Below are 15480 nucleotides of genomic sequence, written 5' to 3'. Positions count from 1 at the left end.
AAAGAGTGATTGGGGCCAGCACCAGCAGCGGGTGCTAGTGGTGGCTGCTGTCCCAATCACCCCTCAGGAGCAGGGGGAGGTGGAGAAGTCCTCAGGGGCGATCGGGGCCAGCAGCCACTGCTCGCACCTGCTGATGGCGCCGAGCAGTTGGGGCTGGCACCAGGCACTGGCAGCGGGTGTGAGCAGGGCCAGCACAGCAGTAGGTATGAGCACCAGGCAGGACCGCAGCACAGGGGAGCAAAGAATTTTCAGTAACCACCAGAGGCTCGCCCCGATGACAGTGACAGTGACTGGCGCCCCACCTTGGTCGGGCACCCCCGCTCACCTGCTCCACCTTCTCACCGCAGCCGACGCCCGCCATGTTCGGTGCTCTGCCACCTGCTGTCGACGCCCGCAATGTTCTGCCCCCTGGTGGTCAGTGCACGTCATAGCGACCAGTTGTCCGGTCTATTTGCATATTGCCTTTTATTATATAGGATAGAAGGCTGGTGGAGGAGGAGGGGTGCATGTGGGGAGAGAAGGTGAGGAGAAAATCAGCTGGAAGGAGGCTCCAGGAGAGAGAAGAAGACAGAAGTAAACCAGGGTAGGGCGAGGAAAAGATTAGGAATTAGGGTACCTGGAGACCCTGAAGGGGAGGGGTGACATGTACCTGTCTGCAGACAGAAAGGCGGGCGCATTGGAGAGACAAGGATGGTGGCTGTGGAGGGAACACATGTGGGTAGTGGGTCACCTCCCTCCCCGCACCAGGTAGGCTGAAACCTCAGCAGTCACGCTGGGAGTTTCATGCCAGAGAGGGAGGGGCTTCCCCTGATGTGAGAAGGCAGCAGCAACCTGCCAGATCCGGGTTAACAAAGGCGGGACTACAACTCCCAGCATGCTCGGCTTCGTGGGGTGACGGCGGGCGGTGGCTGCGCTGCCACTCGCCTGGTGGGCGCAGGACCGGAGTCGGCACCAGAGTCTGTCATTCCGGAGGGGTCTAAGGGTGCTGATCGGCGATGCACCCCGGTCCCGGGCGCACTGGCTGCAGCGGACTGGCGCCTCCCGTCCCGCGGCCCCGCCCCGCGCCCCACCCCAGCCCGGAGGCTTAGCTGGGGCCACAGCGCAGCGGCAACATCAGTCTCCGCCGCTGCTCCGCCCCATCGCCTTCTGTTTTTCTCTCATTCTCCGGTGGCGGCGGGGAAGGGCAGAGGCGGCGGCGGCAGCAGCAGCGCTGGCTGCAATGAATGACCCCCCAGCTGGGGAGGAGGACTCCAGGTGAGCCTCTGCCCTCAGCAGGGCCGAGACCCCCGGCCGCCCAGGACCCGCAGCCCCCGCCATGGATCCCTAGAGGAGGAGGCTGAGAAGACAGCTCTGCCGCCCACCCCCATCCCATTTTCCTCTTCCTTTATCTCATTGTTGCCGTAGCTGTTTACGCCTGGGCTCTTCTGCCCCAGCATGGGGCAGGCTCCGGGCACTGCCATCCAGCCGGCGCGGCTCCCGCGGCTGCCCGGAGATTCTGCCTAATTCTCCCTGTCCAGCCGGTGCAGCGAGGACCAGAGAGCGGAGGAGGCCCGGACTGCAGCGGCGGCGGCGGCGGGGCCACCTCCCAGCATCCCCACCCTAGGAGGCTGCATGCGGATTGAAGAGCGGCGCCTCGGGGCTGGGCCGGCCCCGCTGATACCTACCTTGGGAGGACGCAGGACTGCCCAGCCTACGGACGGGTCCCTGGGGCAGGAAGGACAGGAGCAAGATGGCCAATAAAACCAAGGGCAGTGAGGCCCTGAAGGTGGTGGCCCGGTGCCGCCCCCTCAGCCGGAAGGAGGAGGCTGCTGGTCATGAGCAAATCCTGACCATGGACGTGAAACTGGGCCAGGTGACCCTCCGGAACCCCCGTGCTGCCCTGGGGGAGCTGCCCAAGACCTTCACCTTTGATGCCGTGTATGATGCCAGCTCCAAGCAGGCAGACTTGTATGATGAAACTGTGAGGCCCCTGGTAGACTCGGTGCTTCAGGGTTTCAATGGCACGGTGTTTGCCTATGGCCAGACGGGCACTGGCAAGACCTACACCATGCAAGGGACCTGGGTGGAGCCCGAGCTGCGTGGGGTCATCCCTAATGCCTTCGAGCACATCTTCACCCACATCTCTCGCTCCCAGAACCAGCAGTACCTGGTCCGGGCCTCCTACCTGGAGATCTACCAGGAGGAGATCCGAGACCTGCTCTCCAAGGAGCCTGGCAAGAGGCTGGAGCTGAAGGAAAATCCAGAGACAGGTGTCTACATCAAGGACCTCTCCTCCTTTGTCACCAAGAATGTCAAGGAGATCGAGCATGTGATGAACCTGGGGAACCAGACCCGGGCAGTGGGCAGCACACACATGAATGAGGTCAGCTCCCGCTCCCACGCCATCTTCGTCATCACCGTGGAGTGCAGTGAGCGTGGCTCAGATGGCCAGGACCACATCCGTGTGGGCAAGCTCAACCTGGTGGACCTGGCTGGTAGTGAGAGGCAGAATAAGGCGGGCCCCAACACGGCTGGAGGGGCTGCCACACAGTCCACAGGTAGTGGCAGCGGTGGAGGGGGCGGTGGGAGTGGGGAGAGGCCTAAGGAAGCCTCCAAAATCAACCTCTCGCTGTCTGCCCTGGGCAACGTGATCGCTGCTCTGGCGGGCAACAGGAGCACCCATATCCCCTACCGGGACTCCAAGCTGACCCGGCTGCTCCAGGACTCTCTTGGGGGGAATGCCAAGACCATTATGGTGGCCACACTGGGGCCAGCTTCTCACAGCTACGATGAGAGCCTCTCTACCCTGCGCTTTGCCAACCGGGCCAAAAACATCAAGAACAGGCCCCGGGTGAACGAGGACCCTAAGGACACACTGCTGAGGGAATTCCAGGAGGAGATCGCCCGCCTGAAGGCCCAGCTAGAGAAGAAAGGGATGCTGGGGAAGCGGCTCCGGAGGAAGAGCAGTCGTAGAAAGAAGGCCGTGTCGGCCCCGGCCGGCTACCCTGAGGGGCAAGTGATCGAGGCCTGGGTGGCCGAAGAGGAGGATGACAACAACAACAACCATCGCCCGCCCCAGCCCATCCTGGACTCAGCCTTGGACAAGAACATGGAGAATTACCTGCAGGAGCAGAAGGAACGGCTGGAGGAAGAGAAGGCAGCCATCCAGGATGACCGAAGCCTGGTCAGCGAGGAGAAGCAGAAGCTGCTGGAGGAGAAGGAGAAGATGCTGGAAGAACTGCGGCGCGAGCAGCAGGCCACAGAGCTGCTCGCAGCCAAGTACAAGGTAAGGTCCCCAAGGAAGCAGGGACACCCAGAGGTCCCCAGAGGGATCCGGGCTGGCAGGCTTTCCTATGTGGGTCTGTGAGCTGGCTGAAGCAAGGTGTCCCTTCCCAACACCATACACTGCCCTCCTGCCAAATGCTCCCCTGGAAAAGCCAGGCAAATTCCAGGCTAGCCTCCCTGGAGTACCTAGGAGGATGGACAGGGACACACACACACACACACACACACACACACACGACAAAGCAGGCAGCCAGTCTCTTAGGCCAATGGACTTGGGCTGGCCTGACCTGCTGCCTGTCAGTCTCTGCTGGTGGCCCCTAGTATCAGTCAGGTCCATGGGGTGGCCAGGCAGGCCCTCAGCCTCGTTTGGTTGTGGGTTTTCACTCATGCATAGCCTCCTCACCTGTGACCTCCTCCCTCTGCTGCACCTTCAAACCTCACACCATTTTAATAATACCTGACATTTGGTTAGCACTTCACAGTTTACAAAGTGTCCCACATATGTGATCTCGTTTGATCCATACAGTAGCCATCTGGGGAACTGGTTCTTAAATCCCCATTTTACAGGCGAGGAACTAAGGCTCAGAGAAGGGACATGACCAAGGTACCATCCTACGAAGTGGCAGAGCTGAGCGGGAACCCTTGGGCCTCATGCTCTTCAGTTCTTGGATGGCAAGGTGGGACTAGGAATGGTTCTGCTCCCTGTGAATGAGGTCCATTGGGCCCATGCGGAGCAGGCCCATTACATGGTATCATTAAGAAGGAGTTTGGGGGATCACGGCAGAGGGTGGAAAGAGTACTTACTGGGCTCTACACTGGAGACCTGGAGACCTTGTGTAAGTGGCTTCCTCTTTTCCTAAAGCCTCAGTTTTTCTTTTTGTAAAATGGAAGATTGGCCTGGATGATTTCTGAGGCTCTTCCAATCTGCTCATTCTTTGACCTGTATTAATAAACTGAGGCAGAATAAGGCCTCATCTCAGTAAGAGCCAGTTCCCCATTGCCCTGGGAGATATCAGGCCTCAGTGTCCTTCCTGAGCTGTTTCCTCCCCCTGGGAGCCCCCAGGCCTTAGGGGCTAGGCTTAGTTACAGAGGCCCCCGCCTGGCCAGCCACAGACCGCTAAATTTTAGTGCTGCAGATGCCATAACTCAATGATCCTGGCATTTTTAGGTCCCTGGGGCCATCAACACTGGGGGTTGGAAGAAGGTCACAGGGACCCATAGCTGGTCACTTCCTGGGGACAGCAGAACATTACTATTTCTTATTCCTTGTTCTCAGGAGTGTGGGCTGGGAGCAGGGAAGTCCAGCCTGGAAAGGGAGGGCTGGAGCCTCTGGGGTGGTGACAGATGAGTGGGATGCCATTGTCCTTGTTGTGGGGATGTGCTGCTGCACCAGGCGCCCTAGCCTGGCACATTTAGTATTTAATTCGCCTCTATGAGCTGAGCAAGGGTCATGCCGAGCTGCTTCCTCAGGGGCCTGGCACATTTGGGGCCATCCTGGGAGAAGCAGGATGTGAAAGGCAGGATGTGTTAGTCAGCTCTCCCTAGGAGGAAGGGAATCCAGGCAGTCTTGTGCTTTCCACTGGGAAATCTTACATGGGCAATCAGTCATTGGCTTCACTACCAAGAGCACCTATGCCCACCTGCCATGCCCCTCGCTCCCCTTCCCATCCCTACCCCCCTCCATCCTTAAGGCTGAGAAGCCACTGAGGCCAAGAGAGTACGGAAGCCTACTTCAGCTCTGAGGACATGGGTAGAGGGATGGAGCAAAGCCTCCAGCGGGACCTCCCACTGTGGGGGACTGACTGGCTCCCTCAATAAGGTGCTTGGATCTAAGGCAGTGTGGGGCACAGATAATAGGACAGTCAGGAGATCAGGGTGGCTGATGCCAGAATTTTTGCACCAGAGGCATAGCCCTCAGAACCCTGTGTTAGAGCTGGCACGGCCTTGGAAAACTGAGGCCAGGACATGCCCAGGGCCCCACAGGTGAGTTAAGGAGAGCCCAAACTATATTTGGCCCAGCCTCTTTCCATTATGCCATAATCCTGACGTTACCTGTGCCACTTGATAATCAGAGTAATTCATTTTTATATAATACTTTGACATCTTGATCTCTTATAATCTTTCCAGCAATCCCAAGAGATGAGTATTAGTTCCATTTGACAGTTAATGAAAACCAAGGCTGGAGAGGTTGAGTGACTGGTGACTCTGGCTGATAAGGGGCGGAGCCAGGACTGGAACCCAGGTTTTCTGATTTCCCCAGTCCTGTGTTCTTCCTAAGTCATCACGGAGCCCTCCATGTTTGCTCACTATGTGACTCAGGGCAAAGGCCTTTGCCTCTCTCTCTAGGCCTCAGGTTTCCATTCGCCTAATGAGGAGAAGTCTGACATAGCTCTCTGGGGAGTGGGTGAAATGGACATTGTGTGTCAGGCTTTCAGATATAAGCAAAGGGGGAGGGTGCCTGGGAAATTCCAAGAGGGGAATGATTCCATATCCTGTGACTTCTCGTCAGACCCAGCCCCGGACAGACAGCAGCAAGCAAGCCGGGAATGGAGCCAAGGCAGAGGACCTCCTTATAGCCCCTAGAGGGGATGTTTCTGTGGAGGAAGCAATTTGAGGGTCCTTGAGGGACCCACAGGGAAAAGAGGAGAGGGACATGTCAGAGATAATCCCAGACCTGCCTCTTTCACGGGGCTGTGCTGAAGACTGAATGAGACCTTTAGTGTGAGGGTGTTTGAAATATGTTGAGAGCACCAAATAAATGGAGGGCACTAGCAGCCACGGGTGGCTTCTGTCTGCCAGGCAGGGGTCCAGTGATCTCCAGGACTGACATCTTTGTTGTTAGCTTAACTCCTTCCTTCCTTCCTTCCTTCCTTCCTTCCTTCCTTCCTTCCTTCCTTCCTTCCTTCCTTCCTTCCTCTGCCATCCCGGCTGCCTTGCCATAACCCTGAAGCCCTGGTAGCAGAGCCAGGCAAGATGGATTGAGGAGGCAAGGGGAGACCAGATCAAAAGGCGAGAGCTTGGGTCCCTCCTGGAAATGAGCTGAACTGGTGTCCACTTTCTGAGTAATGGCACCAACTCCCCTTCTCGCCTCCCCCCCCCCCCCCCCCCCCATTCCCTTCTTCCAGTTCACACTACCCTCTGGAGGCAGCTAAGCAAGAGCTGATGCGACCCAGTGCCCTCATTCACTCTCTTTGACTCATCTAACCGTCTGCCTCGCCTGCTTTTCCTGCCTGCCACCCCCAGGCTCCCTGTTCCCTTTGTTCTCCCCTCACTGTGTACAAACACCATGCCTGTCTCCTTAGAGTCTCCTTTCATATTTACCGTGGACCTCGGGGGATGTTAGAGTGCGCAAATGTGTGAGGGTGTGTGATTGTGAGCAGTGCCCTGTTACTGTCCATCGTTAGCCATCCATACTTACGTATATCACCGGGGGCTTGGATAGCTGACTAGGCCTGTGAGGGAGGGGTGTAAAGTCCCAGACAGACCTGCACTGAGATTGGCTGTGCACAGTGAAAATGCAAGTGTTTGTGCACACACAGTGCACATACTGCAATGATGGTGGATGCGTGCAGATTGACTGGGAGAAGGCCTACTTTACTAAATTTAATTGTGCAAGAAATTTAAAAAATATATATTTTAATTGATTTCAGAGAGGAAGGGAGAAAGAGAGATAGAAACATCAATGATGAGAGAGAATCATCGATCTGCTGCCTCCTGCATACCCCACACTGGGGATTGAGCCCACATCCCGGGCACGTGCCCTGACTAGGAATCAAACTGTGACCTCCTGGTCCCGTGGTCGGTAAACTGCGGCTCGCGAGCCACATGCGGCTCTTTGGCCCCTTGAGTGTGGCTCTTCCTAAGCCTTAGGAGTACCCTAATTAAGTTAATAACAATGTACCTACCTATATAGTTTAAGTTTAAAAAATTTGGCTCTCAAAAGAAATTTCAATCGTTGTACTGTTGATAGTTGGCTCTGCTGACTAATGAGTTTGCTGACCACTGTCCTGGTCTATAGGTCAATGCTCAACCACTGAGCTACGCCAGCCAGGGAAGAACCTTTTTTTAAAATGGCTTTTAATTTTAAACTTCAGTTTTTGAGGGATTGGACTAGACCATTTCTAAAACTTTGATTCTAGATACTTTGAGGGAAAGGAGGGTGTTTGGGGAGGCAAAGGCAACAGATGACACAAAATGCAGGCTCCAGCTGAAGAGAGTAGAAGAGGTAGAAACAGCAACACTGCTTGTTGATCCCCAAGTAAGAAGGTTTGGCGGGAGAATGGGGGTCTTGGCTGGAGCCCAGTTCTCTCTGTGGGTGTGGAAGAGACCCTACAGCCCAGAAGTCAGAAGGATGAGGTCACTGCAAGGAGCACAAACTGCATTGACTTTTTATCATCTCCTTTGTGGGTCCCTCTTCTTCCTCCCACCTCTCAGCATCAGAATGAGCCATCCATGGATACGTAAGAGAGGGAGTTTTAAACCTGAGAAACAACAGTCATAGCACTAATAATCCCATTTACCTAACATTCACTAGATGCCAAGCACTATATTATCTGTGATATACAAATCGTCTCATTTAATCCCCATAAGCACCTTCCAAGAAAGGTCTTGTGACTTTCCATTTCATAGATGAGAAAACTGAGACCCACTAAGGTTCAGTAACTTGCCCAAAGCCTCAGGGTTTGTATATGGCACTTCTAGTTGAGCCCAGGTTGGTTTGACACAAAATTTGATCCACTTTCATGCTTAAAGAATTAGGACTATCAGGCTTGGAACTGGTTGCTGGGAAGGTAGTGAAAAATGACAGGAGCTGGTGACAAAATCCAATGGTCAGCTGATGATACGCAGTGAGTTTAGGAGCAAGCACAAGACTGGAGATGGAGTGGGGGCTCATCTTCAGAAAAAGGCTGGAATGAAACCTATGGCCTCTGTTTTTGGCATTCTCTCCCTCTATGTAAGCGACTCCCAGATTGAGGTCTCCTGTCCTGGTCTCTCTGCTGATCTTATTTTGTAGAGCATTGTATTCAGAGCACAGGCATCAGAGTCAGGCAGGCCTGGGTTTAGTGACTTACTAGTTCTGAGGCCTCAGGTTTTTTTGTTTTTCAGTTTTTTCATCTATAAAATAGGGTGATACTAGTACCTATGCCATAGTGCTATTGAGAGCATTAAATGAGATAAGCACTTTGCATAGTTCCTGGCATGTAAGTGGTCAGTAAGTAACAACTGTTTATTAGTGTTACCTCTAACTGTCCAATGGATGTTTTCACTCGGCCACCTTCCTCATATGTCAAACACATCACATTTTACTCTGCATTCAAAGCCCGCCAGAGTCTGACTGCAATATATCTCTTCAATCTGCCTGCCCAAGCAAGCTACTCCAATAGGCTAACCTCACAGCCAGCTGGTCTACCCCTATCCTTCTATCCTAAATGTGCCTCACTGCCCTTTGGCTGATCGCAGTGTTTTTGTATCTTGGGTAATAAGGGAATTATGGGAGTATATTCAGCTCAACATAAAGAAGAACTTTTTAGCAGTTAGAATTGTGCTGTTTCAAAAGGCAGTGACTCCCATCTCTGGATGTGTATTCAAGGAGAAACTGAATGTCAGAGGTGCTCTAAAGGGATTCGTGTATAAGAAAAGCCATTGAACTGGATGACCGCCAGAGTTTCTTCCTCTTAAAAGTCCTTCATTGTGAGGATAAAATTTTCTAGAATAAAACATAAAATGTTTCATTGTTTTGAAAATTAAAATTAGAGGGTTTAAATTTTAATATTTGAATTCAACCAATAATGAAAGATAATTTTTTTTAGCTTTCTACCATGGCCAATTAGAGAAAAACAAGGCAAAGAAGAGCAGAAAGAGAAGAACATGAGGAGAAGGACAGAAAAGAAATAGAGGCGGGCAGTGAAGAGGGGAAAGAGAAATAGAGTCATAGAGTCAAGGTGAAAAGAGAGCAAGTGGGTAAAGGGTAGGGTTTCTGGGAGAAGAAACCCCAATTGGGAAAACATAGTGTAGAGGAGAGAGTTAAATACTCAGTGCCATTCCACTGTCCTGATCTTGATGTTAGTCTCCAAATAGGGCTAGACCAGCCGTGGGCAAACTACGGCCCGCGGGCCGGATCCGGCCCGTTTGAAATGAATAAAACTAAAAAAAAAAAAGACTGTACCCTTTTATGTAATGATGTTTACTTTGAATTTATATTAGTTCACACAAACACTCCATCCATGCTTTTGTTCCGACCCTCTGGTCCAGTTTAAGAACCCATTGTGGCCCTCGAGTCAAAAAGTTTGCCCACCCCTGGGCTAGACCCAGTCTCCAGAGACCCCCAATAATATAGGGAGCATCTAATTTTCCTAAGCTGGTCTGGTTCCATCCACATGTCCCCAAGGACACCAGCCCCATACTAGACACTGAGGTTTATGGGGCTGGGTGAGCAGGGATTGTGTGCACCCCCACCCAATCGGAGTCAGCCATGACCCTTGAGAGAAGCCTCATGATAATAAGTGACCAGTGCTCCAAGCTGTGTTTGGCATCAGAGTCCATGGCCTCTTGGCGTTGATGGAATCAGTGACTTATACTCCTTCTCTTCCCTGGCGGTGTGATCAGTTAACAGAATTGTCATAAGCTGGGGCATTTTGTCACGATTTGACCAGCAGGAGGTATATAAAACTAATACATTTCCATAGAGGTTCTGGGCTTCAAGTTATGTGGAGGCTCAGCAGGCCTTTTGGTTAAGTGTTGGGTTTCTATTGATGTCTGTTGGCTGGATGAGTGTATTATCATATTGCCCTGAGTCATTTTTTCAGCCCCGGATAGTGGTAGATTGGATGAAGTGGCTGTGATAGTGTTCTCATTGTGCACTGAGGACTAGGAGGAAGGGCCCAGAATTCAGCTAGAGAAGGGCATCCCTGCCAGCCTGCTGCGGCTGGCCAGTCTGGAGCACTTCTGAGAGCGGCTGAACCAGGTGGCCTAAGTGGATAAGAGAATGGTCTTCTTCCCACAGGTCCTTCAGCCCTGCAGGCCATGCAAGACAGATCTCTATGCTCATAGCCTGTAGGGCACCTGCCCTTATGGTTTGGTGTATCTAGAATTTTTAATATCCGGAGACATTTCTGGTCATTAACTCCTAGTCAGACTAAAGTTGTCTCCTTTTTCTCCCAGATGTACTCACCAGAAGAAGTACCAGGCCCTGAGTTGAATTGTTTCTATAGCGCTAGGTAATTCCGTCTTTCTCCTCGAGGTGCGCCAGCAGAAAAATAATCACAACAAGAATAATGGTAGCTACCATTTCTTTAGTGCATGCTTAATGCCAAGCACTCTGCTCTATTATGTACACTGTTTTCTTCAATCCTCACAATAGTACCATAAGAAGTAGTACTATTTAAATCTCCATGTGACAAATGAGGACACTGAGGCACATTAAGGAAGAAACAACCCATAGTCACATGCCTAGGAAGTGTTAGGGCCAGAATATGAGCCTATGTCCAAAGCCCATGTTCTTAACCTCCACAGTGTACTATGAACTCAGAAAAGAAGGATTTAAGCCAGATCTCCCTGGGAGCTCTTGTCTGCTGAGATGCTTAACTCATCTGCCTTTTTGTGTGATGCAAACCCCTGGCCCCTGACCTCAGCCTAGCGCCACTCATTCCTATACTCAACAAATCTTTTGGAGTAGCCATGGCCAAGAACATAAATCAGTAGATATAGTTAACTTTGGGTTTTTTTCTTTTGGTGTTTTTTTAAAAATATATTTTATTGATTTTTTACAGAGAGGAAGGGAGAGAGATAGAGAGTTAGAAACATCGATGAGAGAGAAACATCGACCAGCTGCCTCCTGCACATCCCCTACTGGGGGTGTGCCCGCAACCAACGTACATGTCCTTGACCGGAATCGAACCTGGGACCCTTCAGTCCGCAGGCCGACGCTCTATCCACTGAGCCAAACCGGTTTCGGCAGTTAACTTTGGTTTTAAATTAAAGTTCCTAGCCCGGCTGGTGTTGCTCAGTGGTTGAGGGTCGACCTATGAATCAGGAGGTCACGGTTCAATTCCTGGGTTAGGGCACATACCTGGGTTGCAGGTTCGATTCCCAATAGGGGGCATGCAGGAGGCAGCCAACCGACAATTCTCTCTCATCATTGATATTGCTATCTCACCCTCTTCCTTCCTCTCTCTGAAATCAATAAAAATATATTTATAAACAAATAATAATAAAATAAATTAAAGTTTTTAGAAAGAATCACAATAACTCACTAATAGCGATTATCTCTAAGGATTTCAATAGGAAGGGATACTTTCATTTTTTACTTTATACTTTTTTTTTACTTTTATCTTTTTTTATGGCAAGCATATATTACTTTGCTAATTAAACAAAAACTAATCTAAATTTGTGAAAGGAGAAAACATATAAAAACAAATGTATTCACACCTGATTGGAAGATTGGCTTAAAGCTATGCATAATTGAGGGAAATCCAGGGTTGATAATAATACTCAATGATACCCAGTTATTGGTAATCTGGCGATCTAGGACAAGTCAGTGCCCCTCCCAGGGACTGTAAAAAGTAATCAACAGCCCTAGCCGGTTTGGCTCAGTGGATAGAGCGTCGGCCTGAGGACTGAAGGGTCCCGGGTTCGATTCCAGTCAAGGGCATGTACCTTGGTTGCGGGCACATCCCCAGTAGGGGGTGTGTAGGAGGCAGCTGATCGATGTTTCTCTCTCATCGATGTTTCTAACTCTCTATCCCTCTCCCTTCCTCTCTGTAAAAAATCAACTATATATATATATATATATATATATATATATATATATATTTTAAAGTAATCAATAGATGTTTCCTTGCTTTCTGCACCATTTGTGGATTCTCCTTGGAAGCAGTGGGTCAGGAGCCCAGGATTAGAGATCCGCCTGAATGAGGGGCAGTGAGGGCTGGAGGAATGACCGAGCATCGCCTGGCAGATGGAGGCTGTATGATGTGGGACTACCCACTAAGCCCTTTGGACCTGTAAAACGCTGAGTCTGTACTTTATGCATCCTTAGGTCTCATCCAGTTCTGACACTGTAGCATTCTATTGTCTGGCTGGATTTGCATCCCTGGTGCTGAAGAGAAACCTTGTAGAATACCACAAAGAAGGGGATTAGGGGAGAAAGATGAAGGTCAGGACTGAAGTAGATGGGCTGGCTTTTTTCTCCCTGCTTTTCTTCAAGGTGAACTGAAGCACTCTGGGCATCCATACCCTGCCTGTCCAGCATGAGGCTGGGGTAGAGTCCAGTTCACCTCACTCTCCAGCCCATATGTTTCCTGATCTCTAACTGTCCTTGCTTCTTGATGAGACTCCTGATTTGTGTCCAATCCCAGGACAGAGAATCACTGAAAATAGCACTCTTCTTCCCTTCACCATTTTCTCTTTCATTTCTTCTTCCCTTCTTGCTGGCTTCTCAAGATCTACAACTAGGAAGCCGCCAAGGGAGAAATAGCCTGTGGTGATGGGGATAAACTGTATTTCCTAAGAGACTGTTGTGCGAATAGTTTTGTTTCGCTCTTTGTGATGAGTGGTGGGTAAATGTCCATTAGATACTGAAACAGCAAATAACCACTGATGCCTGATTGCTTTATCATTTACCAAGTGCTTTCACAACTACCTCCCAACTCACCATTTTCACCCAAAGCCTACAAGGTAGTGGAGATTCTCATTACAGATGAGAAAACTGAAGTCCAGGGCCCGATGCCTTAGCAAACAGGGTGGCAGAGTGTGACAAGGACCCAGGCTGTCTTTCGCAGCAGTCTTTTAAAAATATATTATTATTATTATTATTATTATTATTATTGATTTCAGAGAGGAAGAGAGAGAGAGAGAGAGATCAGTGATGAGAGAGAATCATTGATTGGCTGCCTCTTGCACGCCCCACAGTGGGGATCGCGCCCCCAATCCAGGCATGTACCCTGACCAGGAATCGAACCATCATAGGTCAATGCTCAACCACTGAGCCACGCTGGCCGGGCTCCCAGCACTCTTTATGTCATTTTACCCTGGAACTTATGAGGTGGCCCTTCCCATGAGCATTCCAGGTTTGAGCTTCTCTTAGGGATGCTAATGACAGCCTCCCCCCAAGCTCCTAGCTTAAAACTCTAACCTACTCATCTCAGAGCCTCACAAAAGCAGAAGCATTCTCAGCACCCTGCCTGGAAGAGGAAGAAAAGGTGCTCTGAGCTTTTCTGGTGGTTCCCGAGTTGACAGAGGTGCAAATACCAAATGTGGCTTCTCTCCAAGGTGCCTTCCTGCCTGAACCTGGGAGAAAGCTGTGAAAGATGGAAAAGGACACTGGACTTAGAATTAGGAGGCTGGTGTTCAAATATCACTTCTGCCAATTACTGGCACCATAACCTTGTGCAAGTCACTTCACCTGTCTGATCCTGCGTTTTCTCTTATGTCGAATGGGGATCATATTCATTATCTCATAAGGTTACTTTGATGATTAATGTAAAAAGGACCTAGCCCAGCTGCAGGCACATGGCAACTCGTATCTGAGATTCCTGGCTCCTGCAGAATGTCACAGATTAGCTGGCAGTGGCAGGGAAGAGCCCCTTTGGCTTCTCTGTCCTTGTAAATTATACTTGATGGTATCTTCTCAGAAGAGTGGCTGGCTGGGCCTGGCTGTCTCCATTCTGGCTTTCCGGATCAGCACTTAACGAGTGCTGTGGCCTCCTTTCTCCGCCGTCTGGTTTTATACTCCAGTTGCTTCTAGAACAGGAAAAGGTGAGCCTCTGAATATCCCAAGCTATTTGTGCAAGCGAACATGGTCCCTCTGGTGATCTCGGCAATTAACTGCCATAGCACCTTACCTGCCTCTAATACCTGGAATCAGGATTTGGCTCAGTGGTTGAGCATCGACCTATGATCCAGGAGGTCATGGTTCGATTCTTGGGCAGGACACCTACCTGGGTTACAGGCTCAATCCCCAATATGGCGCATGTCGAAGACAGCCCATCACTGATTCTCTCTCATCATTGATGTTTCTATCTCTCTCTCCCTCTCCCTCTCTGAAATCAATAATTTTTTTTAAAGACTCAGATCAAATTGGGAGATTATCTGGAAAGTGCATAGTCAATATAGGAGCAAATACACTTAAAGATTCCTTGATTATGAACTGTGGGCTTAGAGTACTCCGTCTCTGGGCCTCAGTTTCTTTATCTGTAAAGCCAAAGCGTTTAGGGTTGATGATTCCCTGAGGTCAGCTAGTTAGCATGTGATTTGTATCTCTCTCTCCAGAGTCAGACCATGGTGCCTGGAACTCCCAAACTGTCTCTCCTGCCCCCACGGCCTCTGCTGGCCTCTTAGCTACACTGGATGTATTTAGAACCAGCCGGACTAAACCCAGTTCTGTCCACAGGCTTCACCCACCGGTACTCCTTTGTCCAAGAGATCACAAAGGCAGAAACTCAGGCAGCTCAGAGCTCCAGAGAACCTTTCCTGGGGACTAGGAAGCCCATATTTCCTGCCTTTCTGCTTACTACCCGCAGCCTGAAGTGGGCCTAGGCACTGGAGGCATCCTGTCCCTCCCTGCTCTCCATAGGTGATAGTTAAGGATATGGATCTCTGAGGAAAAGGAGAAGGTGGCCACTGGTATCCTCAGAGAAATGGGGAAAATAAAAAACAAAAGCAAGAAAATAAAAGCCTGTTTCTAAGCAAAGAATTGAAGCTCATGCATGACATATTTCAGAGCGTGGGGGTGAAGCAGACGGCATGAATTGAGACTGAGGAGAAGGAGGGGGCTGAGATCTTGCACCTGGATGGAGGCCCACCCACAGATTTCGTGCCAGGGCCAACCCCCACTTCGAGCACAATACAGGTTCTGTCGGGCAGGCATGGCTGATAGTGTGGGCTGGGCAAGTGGGCAAGGTTTGGCAAGTAACCGATAAGGCAGATTCAGTTGTCATTCAGACCACATCTGTGCTGGGTTCTGGCAGAGCAGGCAGTGAACAAACAGAATGGGGTGATAATGGGCAGTCAGGCATCGTCCAGGAATGCTCTTGATGGAGTCCAGGCTCAGCCAGAAGAAGAGGTGCTAAAGAAGAGGTCCATAACCAAGGCGGATGAGCAAAAACCAACACAGAACCCAGTCCTGGGAATCTTGTCATGGGGATGGGGGCCTCGTAGTCTTGGCTTATGCATCAAATTCCAGGACTGATTAGCAGCTCAAATTCTGGCTCATAATGT

The 15480-nt window shown here is 50.6% G+C and overlaps 1 protein-coding gene across 1 annotated transcript in view; it reads left to right on the top strand.

Annotated features, from left to right (window-relative positions):
- Positions 1 to 496: 496 nt before the first annotated feature.
- Positions 497 to 15480, top strand: part of KIF3C (kinesin family member 3C) — a 32190-nt gene continuing 17206 nt past the window's right edge. The window contains exon 1 of the mRNA XM_070428833.1: positions 497 to 3265. Within this exon, the coding sequence (XP_070284934.1) occupies positions 1730 to 3265 (1536 nt within the window). The 5' untranslated portion in view covers positions 497 to 1729. The remainder of the gene's footprint in view (positions 3266 to 15480) is intronic.

This window comes from Myotis yumanensis, unplaced genomic scaffold (genome assembly GCF_028538775.1).
Source record: "Myotis yumanensis isolate MYYU_CA2020_CCGP unplaced genomic scaffold, mMyoYum1.0.hap1 SCAF_11, whole genome shotgun sequence".
In the NCBI taxonomy this organism is placed as follows: Eukaryota; Metazoa; Chordata; class Mammalia; order Chiroptera; family Vespertilionidae; genus Myotis; species Myotis yumanensis.
This window is presented reverse-complemented; position numbering and strand designations above follow the sequence as displayed.